The sequence below is a fragment of the Sceloporus occidentalis genome, unplaced genomic scaffold, assembly GCF_023333645.1.
Source record: "Sceloporus occidentalis isolate IW3139 unplaced genomic scaffold, rSceOcc1.0.p SCAF_1, whole genome shotgun sequence".
Lineage (NCBI taxonomy): Eukaryota > Metazoa > Chordata > Lepidosauria > Squamata > Phrynosomatidae > Sceloporus > Sceloporus occidentalis.
Genome location: NW_028316981.1, coordinates 22,105,287 through 22,131,771, shown reverse-complemented (window position 1 = coordinate 22,131,771; position 26,485 = coordinate 22,105,287). Strand labels below are relative to the sequence as shown.

The window sequence follows — 26,485 nt, the reverse complement described above, 5'->3', positions numbered from 1 at the left end:
GGACTCTTAGGACGCATGCATCATTGAAACACCATACCTCCACTGTGACTCGAAGCAGCTTTATTTTGGCTGTCTGTAACAGGCCCTAGACTTCTACTTCTACTGGCTACTTCCATTTGGTCTCTTCAAATGAGCCTTTCTAAAAGGAATCCCCCTCTCTGTTCCTACTATTAAAAAGAAAGACAGGAAGACTGTTTTTCATTATGCTGTGGGAGGTTGCAAGCTCTTCCTATTTGAGAGGGATGTAGAGAAATCAGGAAGAGGGGAGTCTAGTGGGTGTAGGAGAGTCTCAGCTGTAACTGGGTGTTTTGTGAGTGGGGAGGATCTGGGAGATGGGAAAAAGGGCTGAGAATTGTATACTCTGCTGGAATCTGGTATCTTACACTTGAATCCTCAAGGAGGAAGGGAGGTTGGGACCAGTTTGAAGATGGTCCATAACAGATAAAAACAAGCTTCATGATATTCCATGCTGAAACAGAAGCTAACCACCTCTATTCTATTTTTGGGCTGGGGCCTCATCTTGGGTAAGGCCTCCTGTTGCAGTTACTTATGTATGCCACAGGATCCTGTTACTGTGATGTGGGGGTGAGGGCACCATCTTCCCCTGCATGACTCACAGATCACTTCCTTGCTTTTTCCTACTTGAGGTTTAATGTTGTGGGATAGACAATTGTCTGTCTTTAGAATCTCTTTTTCTTCCTGTGGCCTCTGGTGCCTGAATCAGTATGATTCTGATTAAAAGTAACTTTCAACAAGAGAAGCACAGATCTTTTTTGGTGAGGGTGTGGTTTTGAGGCCAAGTCCTAATAGTGTTTCCCAGGTTTCTGGCTGAGGTACATTTCTTGTTCAAGTCACAATTGCAAGTATGCATGGTTCTGAAAAGAATATTCATAGGAGTACGAAAATAAGTGATCACTTTGCCCTCAGTGGTGCCTCCCACTCCCTGTTGTTGTTGAGTTTTTTACATTAGTCATTTTTCTGAGCACGATTTCCAAGTGGGGATCATATGGGGGAGCAGGCAAGCATGGAGTGGGGGAGTCTCCACTGCATAAAGGTTTTGGATTATCACATCACGCTTGTGTTTCAGCTATGCAGGATTTAATTAACAAGGTAGCAAAAGGATAACAATAGTTTTCTTTCACACACACACCACTTTTGTGATAGCCCTCCTTAGGTACCATTTTTGATTACAAATAGATTGACCAAATATGGTAAAAATTGTGAATGGGCAAAATCAGAGAGAGGCTTGTGGATTCCATCTTAGAAATGCTTTTAGGAATTTTTCTCCTCCAACCTGATCACTGGAAGAGACCATCCTCAGGCAAATCGCAGCTTCTAAGCTACAGGCAATGGGCAGAAACTGTGAGTCAGCCCTTGTAGTTCTGGTGCTATATTATCAGTCAATTCTGCATAAGCAAAAACAATAAGATGGCACATTTAAATTTGGCATTTCATATTGGGCTCCTGGGTGATAAACCAGGGGTGGTTTTTTACCCCCTGTGGTGGTGTCAGCAGTGTTCATTGGTAAAAAAAGAAGACAGTAGTTAAGAGGAACCAACAGGACAACAACTACTTCTAAACACAGATTTGCTGTATAAATAATTACTTATATACAGACAAGAATACATTAGGCAAAGTGCTTCATGGCAACATGGCCTCATTCTATCTGCCCTTAAAACATGTTTAAAACCTTGTTAAAAAGTGCCTGAGAATTAGAATACAAATGCCTGGGCATTCATACTTGGGTCTCAGCTTCCCAAGTCACTCCATTAGCCTCAACCCTGCACTGTTTTAACTTGTCAGTTAAAAAATCTCGATGTAATGTGACCTGATGTGCCAACTTTTGTCAAGGTCTTTGCAAATGGCTACATTATGCAAGTGCTGTGTGATTATTTGATACACCAATTAAATTTTGGTTCATCGAAACAGAAATCCTATTCAGCGGATGTCTTGGGTCAAGGCCTTGCTGCTCACAACATACGAGGAATGATGCCCCAGATCTTGAATGGGGCTGTAATAGAAGAAATGTTTCAGATGGAGAATTGGTAAAGGAGATGCTTGGGTGAAGGAATAAAGAAATCATTCAGCATAGCCGCTTGAGAGCCTCTTAACACCTGCTTCAGTCCCCCACATGAACCTTATCTCTTGCAACACTGAAGACTAGCAACATGTTTTTAAAAGATCAAGATAGGTGTTATGAATCTGACACCTGTGTTTTGCACTGGATGATACAGTGGGTCTTTCATAGTTTGATAGTGGCCATGCACTAAACTATGTGGTTCAGATATATATGTGAGTAGTTGGGTATGTAGGTGGAGGGGCAAAATGAGATTAGCTAAAATGTCAGTTTGCTATGTCCTAAACTGGTGGTGAAGCTACCCAGTTTATGGTGTGTAAGGCATGTGTTGCAACAAACTTGCTGAAGAGCAGAGCATGGTTACTGCCAAGGTGGAAGGCTTGCATTCTGTCTATGCTACCTTGTTCTTCATGGAGTGAGGCAGTAATGTTGCTGTATGTATGTAAAGTCATTTCCAGATTATGGTGACACTGAGATGCATCTATCACAGGGTGTTCTGGGGCTGAGAGAGTGTGACTCACCCAAGGTCACCCAGTGGGTTTCTGTGGCCTAGTGGGGAATTGAAACCTGATCTCCAGAGTCAGTCCTATGCTTAAACCTCTCTCTTGTATGTTGCACACAAAACTGTTAAAAGGACTTACCACTGGAGAGCAGCAAAGTACAAGGGACTTGCTAATACAGGTTGAGTCTCCCTTATCCAAAATGCTTGGGACCAGAAGGATTTTTGGATTTTTTTCAGATTCTGGAATATTTGCATATAGATAATGAGATATTTTGGAGATGGGACCAAAGCCTAAACATGAAAGCATCATTTTTGTTGTGTATACACCATATACACATAGCCAGAAGGTGATTTTATACACAATATTTTAATACGTTTGTGCATGAAGCAAAGTTTGTGTATATTGCACGATCAGAAAGCAAAGGTATCACTATCTCAGCCATCCATGTGGACAGTATTGGAATTTGGGGTGTTTGGGAATTCTGGATACACGGTGAGGTAATTATCCCTTTGACAACTAGTAGCTTTATTTGGTGTTTTGCAACTCTTTCCCCCAGAGCATTAAAAGGCATGTCCTAAGGAGATGCATGAATATCCTGAGATAGGGAATGTGTGGTTTGTTTAGATGTTGCTGGAACACAACTCCCATGATTCCTTATGCTGTGCTGCCTACAAGCATTTCAGAGTTTCAACCCCACAACCTCTAGAGAGTAATTTTTTCCCACCCGATTTTCAGATTTCCTGGTCTCTCCACTCCTAGGAGCCACAGCCAGCAGCCCTTAATGAGGGATGATGGGAATTCTGATCCAAATACATCTGAGAGGCCCTAGTTGCCCATTTCTGCTTTAAGAGCTGCAGGAGGTCTTACTCAGTTTGTGTGCTTCATTTAGCTGAGAGAGTGACACCTTATGCTCACTAGTAATGGTAAGGTAGTATGGAAACTCAGTGGTAGTATACTAGCCTTGCATGTCAAAAAGCTTAAAAATTAGACCCTGCTGTGTGCTTCAGTGAAAAGATTTTAAGTGCAGTTGGCCTTCCTCATCCATAGATTATTTTTAAAAAAATTAAAAATTCCAAAAAGCAAACCTTGGTTTTATCATTTTATATATGGGACACTGTTTCACTATTCCATTGTATTTAAAAGGACTTGAGCATCTACAGATTTTGGTCCCCATGGGGGTCCTGGAACCAAACCCCAGCAGATACCAAGGGCCCACTGTATAGAAGTTGAGGTGCCAAAGGTTTCAGGAACAAGTCTGTGTTCCCACACTTTCCTCAGAATTATTCAGTGAGGTCAAACGATGGGAAGTTTGGGACAGGCGAAAGGAATGTAGTATATGATCAAACTCTGTGGTTTGCTTGTTTGAGACATGGTGATGGGCACCATCTTAAATGGGTTTAAAAGACAGGTTGATTTCATGAATGATGAGGCCATTAATTGTCCCTAGACATGACAGCTGTTTTTTAGAATGGCAAGGAGGCTAGGGCTCATGTACTCCATAACTACTCCACATCTATTAAAAGTATATGAGCACTTTCCCTAATATATTCCATTTACAGACTTTCTTGTAAGGCTTGGGTGCTCAAAGAAATTTAGATAGCCAAATGAATAGAGAGCCCTTGACTCACTAGATCAGTGGTTCTCAACCTTCCTAATGCCGCAACCCTTTAATACAGTTCCTCATGTTGTGTTGATCCCCAATCAAAAAATTGCATCGGTTCCAAAGACCCTTGGAAATATGTGTTTTCTGATTGTCTTAGGTGACCCTTGTGAAAGCGTCATTTGACCCCCAAAGGAGTCACGATCCACAGGTTGAGAACTGCTGCATTAGATGCTTAGGACTACAACCCTGCCAGTCCCTTCCCATTGGCAATGGCAGGTGAAACTGATGATCTTTGCAAGCCAGAAATCTGAAGGATCAAAGGTTGTCCACCCCTAAGGTGTCCTAAGTGGCATTTTTATTCAGCCTGATCCTCCCCCCCCTTACTGTCACAATGCCCCATAGAAGGTAGATTGTTTGTTTCATCTTCCTCTCCCTAATGGTTATACAAGTAAAATGACAATGAAGATTAGTTCTCACCCCCACCCGATCTGTTCTGATCTTCATCTCCCACAATCTGAAAATTTGGCCACGTTGGTCTGGGGTTTGGAGAACTGAAGTGAAAAAACACCAGAAAGGCCAGAGATTGAAATCGTCATGCAAGCAGTGCTGGAACACACTTTTTTTAAAAAAGACATTTTCTCACAATGATGTGAAAAAGCACAGGTTCCCTTTGCAGTACAAGGGGGCAACCCATATTTTAAAGAAAACCTGCATTGATATGCATAGCCAGTTATGCATTTTTTGCCAGCCTTCATGACAAAAGCTGGAACTTGGGTCTAGCCCCATATTGGGCTGTATCCTTTTTAAAGACTGCTCTGTCTCCCCCCTACACATACGTTTCTGTAAACATGCTGGGGCAGAGAGAGTGTGCTAATGTAGGAAGAATCCAGGTGGAGTTTCTGAACACACAGCAACCTCTGGGAAACAGTTAAATCTTGGCTTTCAGCACAGCAGTGCTTACAAGGGAAAGCTGTTAATTGCTTTGGCAAGATCTGGCCTGAAGAACATTAGAAGGATGCATCATGTTTGAAGGAAGAAGGGGTGTAGTACAGAGCAGGTGAGACACTATGTATAGTTTCTCACCTCTCACAGTAATATGAAGAAAATCTGTCTTACCTGATCTCAATGTGTATCTTTTTAAAAAATAGTCAACCTCAGTCTGCCACTACAATCCCCATCATCCTAGTCAGAATGTGAGTTGCAACGGTAGTAGTCCAGCATATCCGGATAAGAAAGGCCAAAATGTCTAGCATCCAGTGTTAAGCTCAGAGTGGGCAAAGTGCACTGCTCCAGATGTCGGACTCTAGCTCCCAGTATTCTTTACCATTGGCTGTGCTTAGTTGGGCTGACTGATGGGAATTGCACTCTTACATGACCTGGAAGGCCCTCTTTTGCCTACCTCTGTGCTAAAGCTTGGCCTTTGACATACCTTGTCAGAGGTCCCATCACACTGTACAATTTTAATACTCTGATTCCATTTTAATTGCCATGGCTGCATCCTGTGGGGTCCTGGGATTTGCAGTTTAGGGGAAGGCCATTTAGAATTCTCAGCCAGAGCTCTACTGCCTCACCAAACTACAAATTCCCTAGGATGCAGCCATGACAGTTAAAGTGGAATCATAGTGCTGTAATTATGTAATGTCAAAAGGCTGCAAGTTGCAGGTATGTGTGAAAGAGAATACGTATGAAAAAATAATAATAAGAGAATGAGTGTATGTTTGTGTGGGGCTCATTCATGTTGACTTGCGCATCTGCTGCCTCACCTAAAGGACAAGATGGTGTCTTCCCCACCCTAGGACTCCTTGTACAAAAACTAACCAGCCTACCAGTTGGATCTTTTATTTCAACACCAGCATCTGGGCAGCATCCTCCAGTACACCTGAAGACTGCTGAGTTATTCAGACAATGTAGAACAGTTCACACACATACACACACACACACACAAAACTCTTATCATCCCATGTCCAGCAACATTTGCAAAGAGAGATAGCCACCTTCCACTGCTCTATTGAACTTCAGGGACAAGGCTAGCACGAACCCTCAGCATGGACATGCTGCTTTTGTGGGGAATGAAGCTAGGGAACATCTGTTTCTCCATTACTGCAACTCCTAATGTATCTAGCCAGCATAGCCAACGGTCGGGAATATTGGGAACTGAAATCCAGCAATGCCCCTAATGTCAGATGCTATCCAACCAGGAATGAGTAGTTTTAAAAATAGGCAGGCACCATGCAGCCCTCCATGTGTCATTGCACTCTGGGTCCCAGCATCTTTCACTATTCACTGCTGGCAAGGAGTGCTGGGAGTTGCAGTCCAGCAACATCTGAACAGCAGCACGATTCCTGCCCCTGGTTTAAACAAACATTAATGCCCAATTTTGAGAACTGCTTGGGGAATGTTTGCCACTTATCGTTTCCTGACAGACACTTACTTCTACACAGGCATCTTTTCCCCACAGATTTTGTCACCATTTATGTCTCAAGAGTGTCTCAAGATCATCTCAATTCAGTGTCTTGCTTTCACTTGTGAACTATTTTAATTAAGCCAAAGTTCAGACTTAAATTGTGCATAGCTGCCAAGACTGGAACAGAAGAGTCATAACAGAAATCTAGGGTTGTTCCCACCAAGCCTCAGTTGTCACATTCTTTTCCTGGGCCACCCCTGTGTCTTTAACAATAGCTTGGCAAGCAGAAATAAGCAAAGATTTTCTTGGGGTTATGGAGAAAAGCAGGATCAGAAAGGGGGAAAAAACCCACTGGCTTACTTTCTACCTGACCAATTGTTATTAAAGGTATAGGAAGCATGATCAATAAATAGATGGCAAGACTGTCACTGGGTTGTTATATGTCATTCTTGCACAAGAGCGATTATAAATAGCTCCAAGGTTTCCCAGTTAGAGGATATTTTATCTGATTTTTCTAAGTGGAACTGAGAACCTTTTATTCTGTGCCTGTAGGGGCTGCCGGCTTTTTCCTCCCAGAAGGGCTTCTGTTCATTTATTGCTTCATGTAAGGTAGCTATAAAGGAATACTGAGTGGGTGACATTTGGAGAATCGATGTTTGAGGACTGAAAAAACCTGACGTGACATGAGACATACAAGTTCATATACAAGGCTTCTGTAAAGAGTACTGAAGAGCCCTTCTTTGTCATCCTTTTTTGTGCTATATGCAGCTTGGTTCATTCACTAGATCCACTTGTTACATTTTTGGCTTTCATGCTGCTCTAAAACAGACAAATATTTGTAGAGAGCAACAATCCCAGTCAAGACTTCAGGTTGTCAGCATACTGAATTAATCTTGGAGAAATGGTTCAGAATTGTCACTCAGATTTCTAATGGAAATGGGGAGAGAAGAACTTCTTATACATCTTTAAGGTAGGACTAACCTGATGGCTGGCTGCTCAGACCTTCTAAGCTCCCCTTTCAAGGAAAAGACTCTGATTTCTTTTGTGATTATATTTTTTATTTGTCCATGGGCTTACAATACACACCAGTGAAGGACTCAAATAAATCTACACTGCATACACAAAAATTAATATTATTATAGAAATTATTATGTAATTATTGCTTCACAAAATAAAGATTTGAAACAATATAATGTTCAATCTATTATAATTCAGTCTCTTTCCTATACATGGATGCCACCAACAAGACAATATATTTGTGGGAAGAGAAAACATCTTCCACCAATTGGTGTCTATGGGGAGACCAAGGATAAGAATCAGAATCCTAGAATTACAGAAACATGGAGTTGGAAGGGACCTCTAGGTCTGAACCCCGGTGAGGCAGGAATACACAACAAAAGCTGTGATACACAACTAAATACACAACTAAACTTAGAGATGGCCACTCAAACTTTTATTAAAAACCTCCAAAGAAGACTCCATCACCTTCTCAGGCAGCCTGTTCCACTGTCCAACAGCTCTTCTCATCACAAGGTTCTTCCTAATGTTTAGCTGGAATTTGTTTTCTTGTAATTTGAATATATAGGTTTGTGTTCTGGTCTCTGAAGCCCCAGAAAACAAGCTCCGCTTCACTGATGTGACATCCCTTCAGGAATTTAAATATGTCTATCATGTCACCTTTCAGTTGTCTCTTCTCAAAACTGCACATACCCAGCTCCCTAAGCCATTCCTCATAGATTTTGGTTTCCAGACCTTTTAACATCCTAGTCCCCACTCCATGCTTCAGTTTATCAATATTCTTAAATTGTGGACACATAAAATGTGCACAGTCCTGGTAAAGTCTGGTTTAAAGTAGAGATGGTTTTTTTTAAAGTTGTTCTCCAGCCTTAAGCTAACAACAACTCTGAAATGACCAGATACCATCATCCACAAGATTTATATCTAAAAAGATCGGAATCCTAACAGTAGGTTTTGCCAGCCATATCTTTAGCACTTGATGATGGTTTATGATAGGTCAGCACTGTGCACTTCTATGCATTTTAATGCTGTTTAGTGAACGCCAGTTCATGTTGAAGATCTGGTTGTACTGTATAAGGCTAGCCAACATTTAACACAGTGTCAGTGCTGTATTTTCCCATCTACTGTTTGTGAGAAGTTTGAGGTCTACATCATGGAACCAGCAGCTCAGGAAGAGGATATTAAATTGCAGAGAAAGGTATATCGCCAAGTACATGCTCAGCTCAGGAGTTTGTTCTCTGTACTAGAATTGCCACAGATCCTTTCCCACTCATATCTACTCCAGTTCCCTTCTACTTTCCTCTTTTCTTGATTTGAGAGCCTAATTTAGTAGTGCGTGTAAGCAAAAGGTTTTAATAATAATAATAATAAAATTTTATTTGTAGCCCGCCTTTCCAGTGATCAAGGCGGGTAACAACATGTTAAAATGCAACAACAACATTATACACAATAAAACATCAAAATAAAATCACAAATACACAATACAAATAACACCAGCTAGCATTATAGTGCTGCTGAGAGGGGAGAGGGGAGTACTTTGGGAGCATTAGGGGTATGCCTGCTGGAACAGGTGTGTTTTTAACCCCTTTTTAAATTGGTCCAGTGAGGTGGCCGAGTGAAGCTCGCCGGGAAGCGAGTTCCAGAGCCTAGGGGCCGAGATGGAGAAGGCCCTCTGATTAGTGATGGAATATCTCGCTTCTGGGACTCTTAGTAATTGCTTCCCGGCAGACCTGAGTGTGCGGGGCGGATTGTATGGAGAGAGGCAGTCCTCCAAGTACCCTGGGCCCAAGCCATTTAGGGCTTTATAGGTAATAACCAACACCTTGTATTGCGCCCGGAAGCGAATAGGCAGCCAATGAAGGTCTTTAAGGACTGGTGTTATATGGCTGGTCCTGGAAATACCAGTGACCAATCTTGCTGCCATATTCTGCACCAATTGCAGCTTCCGAGTATGGTACAAGGGTTGCCCCATGTAGAGCGCATTGCAGAAATCCAATTGAGAGGTTACCAGAGCATGTACTACTGTTTCAAGGTCCCCCCGGCCCAGGTAGGGACGCAGCTGGCATGTCAACCGAAGTTGATAGCAGGTGCTCTTGACCGTCGCATCCACCTGAGATGTAAGGTGGAGCGATGAATCAAGGAGCATCCCCAGACTGCGGACAGAGTCCTTCATGGGAAGCGTGATCCCATTCAGGACAGGTGGAGAAATAACCATCCCCGGGCCTGGAGAACCTATCAAGAGCACTTCCGTTTTCTCTGGATTCAAACTGAGTCTGTTTTCCTTCATCCAGCCCATTACCGACTCCAGACAGGCATCAAGAGGAGAGATACCATCCTTGGTCACTGCATCAGTCGGAGACACAGAGAAGACTATCTGGGTGTCATCAGCGTACTGATAACCCCGCGCCTCCGGATGATCTCTCCCAGCAGTTTCATGTAAATGTTGAAAAGCATGCTGTTGTTGCTATCATCATAGGAAATCAGAATCCCTTGCTGATCTACTAACAATAAACTAGAGATCTACCAGTCAAGGGATGTTGTTGCACACACTGTTTTGTCTGTTTATATGTCCCAACTCACATCTTACTCCCAATATCCACCTAGTTCCATGTCTGCAGGAAAAAACAGACAGGCTGGTGCATGGATTTAACAGTACAGAAAATCAGCAACGCTCTCAAAATTCATTCACTACAGCTGGATTCTTTCCCCATGTTGGAGACATCTGGAGATAGCAGGGCATGATTTTTTTCTCGAGATGCTTCATAGTGATTCTGAAGGCTTGGCTTAAGAAAGCAAATCCAGTCCTTCTTTTCTGATATAGTTCAAACCCAAATCTGCTCTGTCCAGTTATGGGGACAAGGTGTCATCTGAACCAAGGGCAACGTCAACTCTCCAGATGGATTCTGTTATCAGGGTTCATTAACAAAAGATGTGACTGTAAGTCAAGGGTCCCTGGGCTTGTGTAGAGTACATTTTTTTCTTCATGGAATAATATCCACAGAGAGAAGCTATGAAGTCCAAACGCTTCACCTCTCTTCAAAATTAAAATTAGCCCCATAGGATGGGATTCTTCTGAACTCCTACAGGTTCGATGCTAAATCTGGAACACAATCTCAGCCACGCCACCCCCTCCCCGAATCCAGTTGCTTCTGTGCTGCTGCCGGAGCTGGAGGACACTTCCTTGGGCCATTTGGTTGGCACTGCTCCAGTAAAGACTCTGGAAAACGGGGATAACTCAGAGGGGGACCAGGCTGAATTTCCGGTGTGCTGACATGAGAAAGGGTAGTGGGAGCTGCTTGAACCATATTAGCTGTGGGGAGACAAAAGGGCAAAACATTAAATGCACAAACATTAAATGTTTGCCTTGTTGTGCATTATTCACAGAGCATTTGGGACATCTCCAAACACATACAGGGACATCTGTTTGGGACAAGACTGTGCTAGATGGACAGTCTGACCTGGGGTATATCCACAGTACACAAATACAGTGTGTTGATACCACTTTAACTATCATGGCTCAACCCTACGGACTCTAAGATTTGTAGTATGGTGAGGTATCTCCATAGCTATGATTACATCAGAAGCAATAGAATAACTGAAAGAAGGTTTCCCATGTAACTGAGGGTTAGGGTTGTGGGTGAAATACCCTCTTCTTGGAATTCTGGTTGGCACTGATGCTAGTTTTATTCTGGCATCATGGCATTTTATATATTTTGGATTCTGTGCTTGGCCATGAAACCTACTGGAGTGATCTTGGGCAAGCTCTCAGCTTCAGAGGCAAACTTCCTCTGAACAAATCTTGCCAAGAAAAACCCATGATAGGGTCGTCATAAATCGGAAATGACTTGAAGGCACAAAACAACTATGGCAACAACCACCACCACCAAGTGGAAATTCCTCCATATGCTGGTAATATTACCAGTTTGGTAATATGAAGTTATCAAAAGTACCAACTCTCCCAGTGGCATGCTCATTCAGGCCTGAATCCTTTTAGTTAAGCCCAACTAGAGCAGACCCATCAAACCCTCTCCAACTGTCCCAATGTGGGAGGGAGATTGCTGATTTATCCTCTGTCATCCCATTTTCCAGCCACTTTTAAAATGTCCCAGTTTCTCCTCCTTTCTTAACATCCTCAGATGTTTATATACAGTAGTTATTCTCCCTCCAGATTTCTGTAGCAATATCATGGCTTCCAATTATCTCAGTTTGGCAGGGACAACCTCGATTAATCCTCTGTAACAATAGGTGAGGGACGAAACGGCAGGTGTAAAGATGCACTGGAAGCTGCAGACCCAACCCTGCGTGCAGGTGGTTCAGGACTTTGATTACTTGAGACTGACTGGGGATGACAGTCTTGTTTGGCAGCATCCTGAATGACCAAGCAGCCTTTTTAAAGGAAAGCATTGCTTGCTCCATATGGAGAGCGGCCTAGAAAAGGTGGCCTAAAGAAAGCTCATCTCCATTTACCTGGTTGGCTAGCTGTGGTCAATGGGCATCTTCTGATGCGTTCAAACAAAGACAAAGCTTTTTAGTCATCAACGCGCTTGTAGAAAGCGCGGGATGAGTCCTTCCTGAATCTTCGTTTGCGAAGTAAAGCCAGATACCATATCCACTTTCCCCCTTTGCCCTCAGTTGCTGCAAGCTGAGTTCAAAGTCCAAAAGTAGTTTGCACTCAGCAGGAGGGAGAAAAGAGCAGTTGGGGCGGAATCTTGTCTTCCTGGTTGTGTTATCATTGAATGCCTTCAAACTGTTTCTGATTTATGGAGACTCTAAGGCAGTGATGGCGAACCTTTTAGAGACTGAGTGTCTAAACTGCAACCCCAAACCTACTTATTTATCACAAAGTGCCATGTCCCTCTGGCTTTCTAATAATGAACTCTGGCAAACTCTGTGCTGGGGCGACGGCACATGTTCTGAGTGCCATCTCTGGCACGCGTGCCATAGGTTCACCACCACTGCTCTAAGGCATACCTATCAATGGATTTTCTGCGCTGAGAGTGTGTGAGTTACCTAAGGTCACCCAGTGGATTTTCATGGCCAAGCAGGGAACTGAACCCTGATCTTCAAAATTGCATCAAACCACTACACTATGCTAGCTCAGGTACAAGCAAACTTCTGCAAATATTCCTAGCTGGTGTGTTTTTATTCATAACTTTTGCCATCTTGACTGTGCTCTGATAATGCTTGGGCACAAGTGTCCAAGATTTTAGCTGTGAAATACTGAAGGATAAGCTCTAGCCAGGATTAACAACAACAGAATTCAAGCCTTTGTTTCCTCTTTTAACTGCAGAAGCTTATGCATATCTACTCAAAAGTAAACAGCACTGAGTTTAGTGAAGCTTACTTCTAAGTAATCAACAATGGGATTGCATTTATATCTCACTGCTTTCAGGAATGCAAAATCAAAAACTTTGCCAGTGTATACAACTTGTAGCCACTCCAGATGTGGCTGGACTCCAACTCCCAGCATAGCCTATGCTGAGGAACGCTGGGAGGTGCAGCACGATGTTGGATAGCTTTGTTGAAAATGTTAGGGGTTGAAGGTAAAACATTAGCATTGGACTGTGATTTCTGAAATAAATTAATTGACGTTGATGCAAAAGTGTTAACTGAATTTATTCGTTATGTTAACTGTCAATAAAACAGTGAGTTGTGAAACATTAAAAAATCAGTTGACTAAAAAATGGCCAGATGTGGCCCAATCATCCCCCAAATGAATTAATTATTACAATGATTTTGATGATTGGAAAAAAAATTACCTCATTTTTTTTTACTAATTAGGAGTAGTGAAGTACTTATTAACAATTATTTGCAAATTTCACATGTGTAAGCTCACAATTATTGTCCTTCTGAGACCATCTATCCATGGTAGGGCACCTGCCCTCTTTGCATATATGAGGTCCTAAATTCAATTTCTGTTGGTAGCTTCAGTTTTAAAGTATTCTGAAGGAAGAACATAGGTAAACTTACCATCTGCAGACTTCTCTGATGCCTTCCTGGAGAAAAGGGGGAGGGAGAAAGGGGAGGGGGGAGAGAGAGAGAGAGAGAGAGAGAAAATATAATTAAATCAAGGGATCAAGAGCATTATTTTTATTGTATTGTATTGTATTGACAGAGGAACTGAGAGAGAAAAGGTCTGGCTACACTTGAAAAGCATTCATCATGGTTAGGTTGCTTTTGTTGTTGTTATTTGGCTTCAGGTCCTTTCGGACTTAAGAGACAGATGAATTCAAACCCTGCTCCATTGTGCCACACTGACTCTCCATGGCTAGTTTAACCTGCTTTAAATGTCTGGCAAATGTCAAAGCGCATTGCCACACTTAAACGCAAAGCCTGAGCTGGGGAACCTTAGCTCCCAGAATAGTCCAGCATGTCCACTTCTGTGAGTCACAGTCCAAATAAAACAACTTTCTCAAGTTCCGAAACCATAGCTGCAATTCAACCTTCTCTCTACTTAGCATAAATATCTGCCTGTGAAGAGATGCTATGCCAGTACTACAGTGGCCTCCAGGCAGAAGAGCACCATTGGGCAAAACATGTGAATGACTGGCTGATGTTGTGATATGCACAACTGCATTGCACACTGTTCAATGCACAAACACAACGCACAGTGTACAGTGCACAACTGCAATGCTTAATATGCAGTGTTGCTGTATATGCAACTCTTGCTTCCACAACTGACAGCTGAATACATCTGTTATGCTATGATGAATAATTTGCTCTGTTATGCATAGTGCAACTTTCACATGAATATATCATAAACAGAAGTCCAACCAGTCAATGCCTTGCTTTTTCTTAGGCTGCTGCCACACTGCAGAACTAATGCAGTTTGACACCGCATTAACTGCCATGGCTCCAACCTATGGAATCCTAGGATTTCTAATGTGTTATGGCACCAGAGCTCTCTGACAAAGAAGGCTAAATAGCTCACAAAACTACAAATCTCAGAATTTCCTCATATTGAACCATGACAGTTAAAGTGCTGTCAAGCTGCATTAATTCTGCAGTGTAGATGCAGCCTATGTCACAAGACAGTACGCTCACAGATGCCTATCCAAAGTTGGAATGTATGTGTGCTTTGAGAGGTGAGAGTTCAGCTTTGGTTTTGGACAGCTAACATGGATGTTTCTCATGACATTAAAGGTGAGAAGAAAACTAAAAAAAAATGATGGTTCAGATTCACACTGATTTGCAGCTGATTCAGCACAGAAAATCTAAAAATATTGCTTTGCGCAAACATAGTTATTAACCCGTGGAACCCACTAACATACAAAGTTCATGCCCCTTTAGTGATCATAATCATTAAAAAAAGAGAGAGTCTGTTGACTTGATTGAGTGGCAACGGTCAAGTGGCTACATGCAATATCCAAATTCTCAGGGACTTCTGTATTGCTGGATACATAAAGCACTATGGGAGAGCTTTTACTTTCATAGTGACTTCCTGGTGGCATTTGGTTGATGAGATGACCATAGAAAGAAGAAGACTGAACAAGATGAATCCAATCCAGCACTTACATTCTTACAAGAGTGTTCGCTAAGAAGGGTCAGAGTGCATTTAATACAGCAATGCAGAACCTTTCCAGAGCCAGGAAAAGTTACTTTGGGGGACTACAACTCTTAGAATCCCCCCGGCCAATAAGGCACTTAGTCAGGCTGACTGGTGGATGCTGGGAGCTCTCCAAAAAAGCAAATCTTCTAAGTTTTCCTCTTGGCTCTCCAGATTTTTCCAGCTTCCCAAACCGGCAGCCAACATGGCCAGTGGTAAGGGATTATGAGCAGCATTGTCTTGAAAATCTGGAAGGCCATAGAGTAAGTAATGTAAGAATCATCCCTTACAGCCACATAATCTTGACCGGGAGGCTTACTGGCAAAGCTGTAGCCAAGGGTCCGTAGGGGAATTTTATTATGTTGTTTTTAGTCCAAATATTGCAAGAGGGGGCTGGCTACAAGAGCCCACCAAGATCGTCTCCCGATGTGTATACGGAGAAGACCAGGGGATCCCAATAAATAAAGCTGAGACGGATATTAATAACTAGATGTCTAATTTATTGAAATAGGGGAAAAACACATGCGTTGCGCATACACTCACACAAACACTCAGGACTCAGGAAAATCAGGGTTGGAAAATAGGAACAGATTTCAGGCGTTACTAAGGGTGATGCTTACCAGAATGTAGATTCCCTCCGGGGAGCGAATGGAGTGGTGGTGGACAGTGAGACAGTCTGCTCCGCAACCTGGGTTTGAGCAGAGATGCCGGCTACCAGAACAGAGGTCTGACTGACGTGGAGTAAGTAGACCTTGCAAATGGCGCACTGAGCAGCCAAAGTTGGGACCTTTTAAGGGCGAAATCTCGCCTGAGGGCAGAGAGTTTTGGTGATTGAAACAAAGGCGTTTAATTGCTTTCTTTCACCTGGATGTCTGGATCTGATAATATCACTGACTTAAGTTGTTCGGACAACAGACTTGAGGAGGGGGTGATAGCTTCAGGCAAGGCAAACATTTACTCTTCCTGACTCAAGATAATCCCTTCATGCGACTTCCCAGACCTACTGAGATGTAAATGGGGCTTCTCCCCTCAGGGGAGGTGCACATGTCCTCTCGCTTTGCCAGTAATGGAGGACAGGCTTGGAGTCTGGCCAGGGGTCATCCAAGGGTTATCATTGATTCCAAAATTTATATAAACCAGCATGGGTAACATTCTCCCCCCCCCTCGGAAATTTCACAGACACTCAGGCGAGTGGATGGGTATTTTCCGAATTACTCTTTGCCATATAAATTTTGGGGTGTGAATGTTGGGGAGGGCGTCCTATTAGGGGAAGCATCTCAGTTGTAAGGCCTGTCTCAAGGGATAGGGACTTTTCGGAGCTCACACACACACATACATAAGCATATAAAGTCAATAGCAAATGGGGAAACATAAGCAACAAGAAAATGCCTTCAATGGGCAGCAAGCAAAGCAATAAACAATCAATATGCACATGAAATATTTGTAGTCACAAAGCTGTGAGTGTGACATAAGTCTCTATGGTTGGCGGTTTGTATATGGAAAGACAACGTCCATGTTAGGTTTTATTCAGTGGGAGCCAGATGGCTTAGTATGGGTATGAGAATGCGGGCATGAGGCATAGTTGTCCTGCAAGAAACAATTTCTTTGCAGCCAATGTCCATATGGCAAAAGGATGAGCCATAGATCCTGTATGCGGGCATTGGTCATGGTGAAGTGGGCTACTGTCCATGAAATGGCGGTTTAAGTCCAGTGGCAGATGGTCCCTTTGACAGGACCTCTGGCTGTCTCGCCCAAGTTCTTTTGGATAGACCGTATCAAGGAGCGGGCGGCGGCGAGCAAGTGAGAGCTGTCATCGGGGGCCGGCAGCAATGTGGAGGGCCGTCCGGATCGGGAATGAAGAGTGAGAGCACCGGCCGGGTCTCGGGCGCGCCTCTGGAGGACACCGCGCGGGGCTGCTGGTGTGGGAGTCCTCGTCCGGGAAGGGGACATCCGAGGCTGGAGGGCGGTGTGGCACACCTTGTGCCATGGCATCGGTGGGACAGCAGTTGTGGGGTCTGGTCCTGAAACGCGTAGGGGGCTTACCTTCCCCATGACAGAAGGGCTGGGAATCATGCAGGGACGGGTTGAGTAGTGGATTGGTTAATTTGGGTCACATGGGCGAAAAAGGGAGCGATGATTGGCTGGCCCAAGTTTGGGCAATGAAGCTGACGGGGCCATGAGAAAGAGGGGTTTAGCATGCTGGGAAAATATGCAAATTAGGTCTTAACTTTGGGCTATCAGTGTCTTTTATAGCTTAATTAGCCATCTGTCGGCTTTGAGAGACCCAGTCCTGGGTAGCCCAAGAACGGAGGAACAGTCTGGGTGGCAGGGTTTAGAAAGAGGGGCGGTGTCACCATGACTAAAAAGATAGCGGGGACTGGTTAGGTCCCGGGCCTTGAGAGCAGTTGGGTTCCCCTTGTCTGGGCTTCCCGTGAAGGGAGGCCTGACATGCCGTCTTAGATCGGCATCCTTGGTGGAGCCGCGGCAGTGGTCCAGTTCGCGCACCATCCCAAATCGTGATAAGACTTGGGTGAAAAGGATTTTGGCTGTGGTTGCCGCGGTGTTATCCTTAGTGGGGAAAGCTTCTACCCATTTACTGAAGGGGTCAATTATGGTGAGGCAGTATTTGTTGTGCCTGGCGGTAGTGGGCAGAGGGCCAATAAAGTCTATTTGGAGCCGGGTCCAAGGGCCATTAATGCGCTGGTGCCTCATAGTGGTCTTGGGACCGCTAGGGTCCGCGTTAACCATGGCGCAGGACAGGCAGTTATCCACCCATTGGTCTACCTCCTCTCTCATTTTAGGCCACCATCCTGCCTCCCTTACACGTTCGTAGGTGCCTTGTTTGCCTCTGTGCCCGATCTCATGTATGAACTGTATGAGATCCCCTCTGATGTCTAGGGGCACAATCCAATGGTAGGTTCCTTCACTATCTACTGCCCACCACACTCTTTCTTTCTCCTCTATCTTGTACCGGCCCGTGGGGTCCCTGCCTATACAGCTCAGTTCCCTTATCTCTCGGTCTCCCTTCTGTAGTTCGGCCAGGTCAAGGGTAGGGGGCATTAGCGGATTTTTTGGTTTAACGTTGATTGGGTGAAGTGGGGTAGCCGTCTCTGGCAGCCGGGCTGCCTCCTTGGCTAAGGAGTCGGCTTGGTTATTCCATTTGGCCACCTCTTGTGTCCCCTTCTGATGTCCCTTTATGAAGGAAACTTGGGTGTCCGCTGTGCGGTCTAGGATTAGGTCTGCTACCTGTTTCCAGATCTCTGTGTGAGCTACAGGTTTGTCGTCATTGGTCTTCCATTCCCTATTTATCCATATTGGAAGCCAATCTGTGGCGGCGCTCACAGACCACTGGGAGTCTGTGTAAATGGCTATGGGGGTGTCATGGGGCTCAAAAGCCAAGATTGCCAGCAGCGCAGTTACTTCAGCTGCTTGGCTGGAATGGGGGCGGACGGTGCCTTGCAGTATGTGGGAGTCATTGACTCTGATGGCCCCATATCCCGTGTAGCGGGTGCCCTCTAGGCAGTATGAGGATCCATCACAAAACCAGCAGTGGAACCCTTTCTCTAGGGCTGTGGATAAGGGTTCCCCAGGGGTGACTGGCCATGTGTGGTCAGCGATGGGTGGCAGTGGACATTCGTGGGCAGATCCAGTGACAATGAGCCCATAGGGGGCCGGAGGCTCGCTCGCTTGTCGCTGGTAGCTCACTCCCCGTTTTACCAACTCTAAAGTCCACTTTGCAATTCTGGCATTGTGCACCTGGCCGTCCTGGATTTTTCCCGACAAGATGTATTTCAGTGGGGTATGAGGTGTCTGCACTATCACTCTGGCGCCTCCTATGATAAATTCCCATTTGGTCAGGGCCCACACTAGGGCCAAGCAAGTTTTCTCACACGGCCCAAATCTGACTTCGGTGGGGGAGAGGTTGCGGGAAGCATAGGCTACAGCTCTTTGGGTGCCGTTCCGGAGCTGAGAGAGTATAGCTCCTATGTGGCCATCCGAAACTGCTAGCTGGATGTAGAAGGGCTGGCTCACATCTGGATGTACCAGGGCCGGGGCTTTGGCCAGGTCCTGTTTTAAGGTGGCAAACACTTTTTCCTGTGTGGGCCCCCATTCCCAAGCGGCTCCTTTCTTTAGGAGAGCATACAGCGGCTTGGCTTTAGGGGCGAATGCCTCAATGAATTCCCTTGAAAAGTTGAAGGTGCCCAGTAGGGCCCGCAATGAGGACACATCGGTGGGAGCAGGGAGTTTTCCAATGGTCTCAACTCTCTGTGAATCAGGGGTCCTGCAATCCGTTTGCAGATTTAGACCAAGGTATTTTACTTGGGTCTGAACTAACTGGGCCTTCTCTCGGTTAGCCTTGAACCCAGTTTCCCTAATGAGATCTAGCACCTCCCTGGTTACTTCGGCAGTTTTTTCTGAGGTACTGGAGTGGACCAGAATGTCGTCCACATAGGACAAGACGTGGCGACGTGATTCGGGGCGTAATCTAGTCCACATCTTAACTACATGTGAGTGGCAGATACTAGGGCTCGAGTGGAAGCCTTGGGGGCACCTTTTAAAACACATTTGCTCTCCTCTGAACTCGAATGCGAATTTATAATAACAGCTTTCATGGAGAGGGATGGAGTGAAATGCATTGGCCAAATCAATCACGCTGTAGAATCTGGCTCCAGTGGCAATGGCGGCCAGGATCTCATTGTATTTTGCCACTACCGGGGCAACGGGAGGGGTGACTGCGTTTAGGGCCCTAAAATCTACAGTCATCCTCCATGTGACGCCATCGGCTTTCAGCACGGGCCATAGGGGTGCGTTGCATATGGACTGCATAGGCAAAATTACGTCCCATTTGAGCAGCCCTTCTATGGTCTTGGCAATACCTTCTTCTGCCTCTCTGGGGTACCGGTACTGTTTTTGTGGTGGGGGATCCTTTCCCTCAATGAGCACACAGGCTCCTTTAACGGTGCCGCACTCCATTTTATCTGTGATCCAAACCTCAGGGAATGCTTGTACCCATGGGTCTGTAGCAATGGGAAAAAGGGGCATTGGGGTTTTTAGAGCTGCACATCGGTGTATGGCGGAAATTTGGAGGGGTCCATCCTCTAGCTGCCAGAGGAAGCCATTGGCTAGATCAATGGTTAGCCGGTGGCGTCTGAGGTAGCCTATCCCTAGAATTCCGTCGTCCTCTTTTTGGTTTTCACAGGCCTTGATGTGGTCTAGGATGGGCCCAATCTGCAAAGGGATGTCTTTCCAGATTGTAGTGTGCTGTCGGCCCTTTCCATAGCCCAATAATTCCATGTGCTCTGGGGTTTTTATCCCAGTTTGGACCAACTCCGGATGCATCGTGTTAACCGCGGCTCCGGAGTCTACCAGGAGCCGGGCGGGGGTTGGAGGGTCTGATCCTATTTTGGCATCTACTTGTGGGCGACCCCATAGATCTGGGATAAGTTTAGCGACTATTTGGGGACATGGGGGTGGCTTAGAAGGATCAGCCTTGGGGATTGTAGTAGGGAGACCCTCCCGCACTGTTGCTACCGGGGCTGTATATTGGGTAGGTTTAATGGGCCCGGTGCGCTTTGGCTTCACAGGCAGGGGTTGTGCCCTTGGGATCCGAGACCCTGCCGAGGTCTGTGGTGTTAGAGGGGATCCCGGGCTGTCCTAATCTGAGGCCTCTCTCTTGGGGGCAGTCGGTGGGGTGGGCCCCACGGCTCTTTGCAGCAGAACCTGAAGCAGTTCGGGAGTGGATTTGTGGTCAATCTCGTCTTTTGGTATCCCCATCTGGAGGAGATTCCTCCATAGGGTGGACCTAACTTTGGCCATGGTATCTTCCTCCCGGTGTGGCCCATTCTGATGCCCCTTATTATAATTCCTATAGTTCGGAGGCCCTCTGTATTCTTTTCGGTACTGATCTGGGGGGCCTCCATTTTCCTTTCCTTCTCCTCTCTGGTCTCTCGGAGGCGGCTGGGAGTGGGGGCCATTGTTGCGATACGTAACCGCATGGATCGGTTCCCCCTCTCGGCCTCCTCTTTTTCCTGCCCTGGGATGTCTTGGGGGCTCTGGATCTAACTCCTTGTCCTCCCGTGCACTCCAGTAGGCCAATGTTGCAGAGTTAATGCTTTCAGAAAATTGGGCCCATGTGAGAGTGTGTAAATTCATGGCTGAGGTTCCCAGGAAATTTTTGGTAGTCGCATGGAGACCTTCATAGACTTCGGCTATGAAGTCGTGGTTGTTAAGGTTAGGCTGTCCTTCGGCATTGAGGTTTACCTCTCCTGCCAGGATGGCCAACATTTTCTTTCGGGCCACATAGGCGTCCGGCGCTTCATCAGCTGCTTGTTTTTCGAGCTGATATTTAGTGCGCAGCCGGGTCCCCGGCCACAGGATCCTAGCCACTTTAGTCATCCACTCGCTAATCTCTATATTTGCCAGATCAAAGGTTAGGGCGGCGGTCTCGAAGGTTCCTGAATAGGTGGGATCCAAGCACATCCTAGCAACTTGGGTAAGATCCTGTCCTTTGGCTTTGGGGTAGGAGATGAACGCGCTGGTCATCCATTGGACCCCAGTCTGGGCATTGAGTTTTCCTAGGTGGTCCGCTATGGCCTTGACTTCCGTGAGGGACCATGAGACAGTCTCAACTACTGTTTTTGTTACTGTCCCATCATCATTTGTCTCTTTGGTTTCCACCATGCTGCGGGTTTTAACGGGTTGCATGGGCATGGGATCGGGAGGACTAGAAGTTACCATATCCTCTCGTCTGCTATCGTCCCACTGGGGATTGAATGGGGGTGGTGTTCTGGCCTCGGGGGGCATTTGGTGCGATTCTTCCGAGTACCACGGCACGGATCTTAGATACTGGGGGCTCACCGTAGATATTACTGAGTGCCGGAGTTCCAAGGCAGCCTCTAACTTTTGGATGTGCTGTTCACATTTAGTGTGATCAGTTTTAGTCTCCCCCAAAGACTTATGGGCCAATACATAATCAGCTGCCTGCTTAGCTTGCTTGAGCCTCCCTTCTAAATCCCGATTGTATTCTTTCAGCAGTTCAATCTCTGCCTGGGCCATCTCGGCCTGGCGGACTGCTTCTTCCCTCGCTATGATAGCAAGCGAGGCTTCGGCTTCCTTCTTCTTTACCAAGGCGGCCGATGCTTTTTCTCCCTCCGCAAGCCTTTTGTAGGCTTCGGTGGCTTCGTGGGCTAACATCCAAATCCCCCACGATGCCCATCTGTCCTTTTCTGATTTGGACACCCTTTTTAAACCTTTCCTCGCTGTCTGGGCATTGTACACCATGAGCAGCGTCTCAAATGGATCGTCGGTAAGGAGGCTTCTAGCCTTCCAGGGATTAGGTCCCTTTCCTAAGATCCATTTCTTCAGGCGGTCTTGAGGCTCTGCCGCCTTCACAAATTCCTCAACGCCTACCTGCATTTTGCTAAGGTGGATTGTGGACTGAACCTTACTCAAGGCCTCCAGGGAATCCCTTAGCTCCCGGAATTGCCACTCGGCTTTTCCGATAACCTACTCGGGGTCAGGGTTGGACACTCGCCTCCCCAGTTCGCGCAAGGGCCCGGCGCTCCTGCAGGTAGCGGCTTAGGGGTACTCCTTCGCTTAGACCCGGCCAGAAGTCAGTTTGGCCCTGCCTCCCTTTCACTGGGGGGTTTGGGTGTTGCAGTCCCACTCAGTGTGGCCCGGCTCACAACACTCAAACCTTGGCCCCCAGCTAGACTTCTGCCTGAGCTTTATTTCCCGGTGAAATCGCCCACTTGGCGTCCACCGATGGCACTCCTACTCTAGAGCTGCCTTCTCCCACCCTTGTGCCCGGGCTTTGGCTTCCGGTCAGGGACGTCTTCCTGCCTTTGCCTACCTGACCCGTTCAAGGGCGCTTAAAAATTGCTGGGGTGAACCTAAAGTATATGGGGGTTTGAAGATCGGGGAATGGGGAGGACCTCTTCCTCTGCTTTCCCACCCACGATAGTGAAAATAAAAATAGGGCGTCGGGCTGCCTACTCCGACAAACACGCCCAAGGGTGATTAGGGCCCACCACTGGACGGCGTACCGGAGCCAATGAGCAGGACACCTAACCAAAGAGATGAAACGGGATTAGCCAACCCAAGATAGCCCTTTGCCCTTATGGCCACGCGCACAAGAACACACACACACACCTCCCTATTTATTCCTGTCTGCAGCGGCCTTTTTGGAATCCCTGTTCTCTCTACGTTCCGAGATCTAGACAGCCCAAGTGATCAGTTTGGAAAGTCTAGATTTCGGGGGAGAGTTCTATGCCCAAGCTTTCTCCACCAAATTGTAGCCAAGGGTCCGTAGGGGAATTTTATTATGTTGTTTTTAGTCCAAATATTGCAAGAGGGGGCTGGCTACAAGAGCCCACCAAGATCGTCTCCCGATGTGTATACGGAGAAGACCAGGGGATCCCAATAAATAAAGCTGAGACGGATATTAATAACTAGATGTCTAATTTATTGAAATAGGGGAAAAACACATGCGTTGCGCATACACTCACACAAACACTCAGGACTCAGGAAAATCAGGGTTGGAAAATAGGAACAGATTTCAGGCGTTACTAAGGGTGATGCTTACCAGAATGTAGATTCCCTCCGGGGAGCGAATGGAGTGGTGGTGGACAGTGAGACAGTCTGCTCCGCAACCTGGGTTTGAGCAGAGATGCCGGCTACCAGAACAGAGGTCTGACTGACGTGGAGTAAGTAGACCTTGCAAATGGCGCACTGAGCAGCCAAAGTTGGGACCTTTTAAGGGCGAAATCTCGCCTGAGGGCAGAGAGTTTTGGTGATTGAAACAAAGGCGTTTAATTGCTTTCTTTCACCTGGATGTCTGGATCTGATAATATCACTGACTTAAGTTGTTCGGACAACAGACTTGAGGAGGGGGTGATAGCTTCAGGCAAGGCAAACATTTACTCTTCCTGACTCAAGATAATCCCTTCATGCGACTTCCCAGACCTACTGAGATGTAAATGGGGCTTCTCCCCTCAGGGGAGGTGCACATGTCCTCTCGCTTTGCCAGTAATGGAGGACAGGCTTGGAGTCTGGCCAGGGGTCATCCAAGGGTTATCATTGATTCCAAAATTTATATAAACCAGCATGGGTAACAAAGCTGAGAAATGACAGTACTGGAGGACTAGACTTGCAAAGGTGGAAACAGTAAATCCCTCAGTCTGCTGCTTCAAAAATCAGTGCTTCTATCTACGCAAGATACTTATCAAGACATGTTATTACAGCTCCCCAATTATCCCAGCAATTCCTTCTTCTTCCCAACAAGGGCAGAGCTGTTAGTACTACAAGCTAGTCAGGTTCAGCCAAGGTACTGGAGTAAACAGACATCCTGCAAGATTTCACAGGTGGGAAATACAGCCGTGTTTTTAATACTGTAACTCATTTTTCTTAGGCCAAGGATCATTGTTCAAATGCCCACACATCTTTCCCAAAGCTGGCCATTATGACATATTCTTGAAGGCTATTTTCACCTCACTCTACACTGTGGCTTTCCCAAAACAGTGCTCTCCAGTTGTGCTAGACTACAAGTCCCACGTTTCCCTGCCATATATGGCAGTAAGTCTAACACATTTGGACTAAAAGTTGGGAGAAGCTGGTGCTGAGTTTCATTCTCTCATAGCATGTCCTCCAAGGATGTACAGTCAGCCCTCCATATCTATGGATTCTTTATCCACAGTGTCAAGCATCCACAGCTTTAAAAAATTCATATATATATATATATATATTCCAAAAAACAAACCTTGATTTTGCCATTTTATATAAGGGTCACCATTTTACTATGCCACTGCATTTAATAAGACTTCAGCATCCAGGGATTTTGGGATCCACAGGGGGTCCTGGAACCAAACCCCAGCGGATACCAAGGGCCTGTGTATATGCCAAAGAAGTTGTTTGTTCTTGGGATTTAAGGGAAATCACTGCTATCCAGATTACATATTATTATCATTTAATGTACTGTACCTATTATTAAGATAAACTTAATATTTACATTTTGAAAAACTCTCTCTTTGTATGTGTATAAGGGTATGTGTGTATCCATTGTTATTGTTATCCATTGTTAGCAAATTCTGAATGTCTTGCTAGATCCATCAGCAAGTCTCGATTATAGTTTTCCTCTATCCACCTTATTTCTGAGGACTGCTGGTAAAAGCTGCCCTTAAAACACCCATCAGAAGTCCTAGATTACACCCTTGTGATTCCAGGTGTTGTATTATCTATGCATATCCTAAGAAGACAGTCACGTTTAGGAGCCCAGTGACTGGTTGGGCCTCCTGTATTAAGCAAACATCACCTGCCAGTCCAGTAATCTTATTTACATGATTGAATGCTACAGATATACAGGATGACATCTGCAGTATGTGGGGAAAAGAACCACAGACTAATGTATATGTTCCAGGACTAACAAGTCTGGAATCCTAACCAGGAAGCTTGAGCAACCAGCACTCGGACATTTTAGTTCATAACATCATGGTCACCTTAACTTTTCTGTATTAGGAATGGAGGTGCCGTTTCTTTCAAGTACTTTGAATGGTAGGAAGAATTGCTGGATCCACAGATTTAGGACACTTTATGGTCTCAGCCTAGGGGATAATACATAACACTATTGTCCACTTAAGCATATTGACAATAGAGTGTCCTAAACTGCCACCTTGGATGCAGCTCACTTTTGTTTTCAGCATCTGAAGAAGACAGAGACCAAAATGTTTTGCTAATTTATTAAATTCTGTTTGTTAATCACACACACTGTAACAGTGTGCACAGACAGACAGACAGACAGACAGACATTATTTTTATCCACCCAGTCTGGTGCTTATGATAGTCTTGAAAATTGCTGCACTCTGACAGCCACTGAACAGACAGATGTAAAGGACGAAAAGCCTTCTGTAACTTTCAAAGGCGTGAGACTAAAGGTCTAATCTGCACTGCAGAAATAATGCATTTTGACATCGCTTTAACTGCCATGGCTCCATGCTATGGAATTCTGGGATTTGTAGTAGCACCAAAGCATTCTAACAGAGAAGGCTAAATATCTCACAAAGCTACAAACCCTAGAATTCCATAACATTGAGCCATGGCAGTTAAAGTGATGTCAAACTGCATTATTTCTGCAGTGCAGATTAGACTTGAATCTCCCAAGCTTCCCTCTTCACTAAATTGTGGCGGAAGGTGGGTCGGCACGTGGGGGAACAACAAGAATCTAGTAAAATTATTTCTGGAAACATTAATTTCCTGAATCCCCAAGCCATCATGGCAAGTGGCCAAGATTCTTGTGTGATTCTGGGAACCGTAGTCTCCAAAGTAAGATTTCCAAGTTTTG

The 26,485-nt window shown here is 45.4% G+C and overlaps 1 protein-coding gene across 2 annotated transcripts in view; it reads right to left on the bottom strand.

Moving 5' to 3' along the window:
* Window positions 1-7,635: 7,635 nt before the first annotated feature.
* Window positions 7,636-26,485, bottom strand: part of LOC149321125 (RING finger protein 39-like) — a 44,867-nt gene continuing 26,017 nt past the window's right edge. The window contains exons 2-3 of one of the 2 annotated variants that reach the window (XM_089516271.1): window positions 13,575-13,596; window positions 7,636-10,914 (exon numbers count right to left, since the gene is read on the bottom strand). In XM_089516271.1, the coding sequence (XP_089372397.1) occupies window positions 10,718-10,914; window positions 13,575-13,596 (219 nt within the window). In that variant the 3' untranslated portion in view covers window positions 7,636-10,717. Of the gene's footprint in view, window positions 10,915-13,574; window positions 13,601-26,485 lie in introns of both variants that reach the window. The other variant, XM_089516282.1, reaches the window with a different exon arrangement.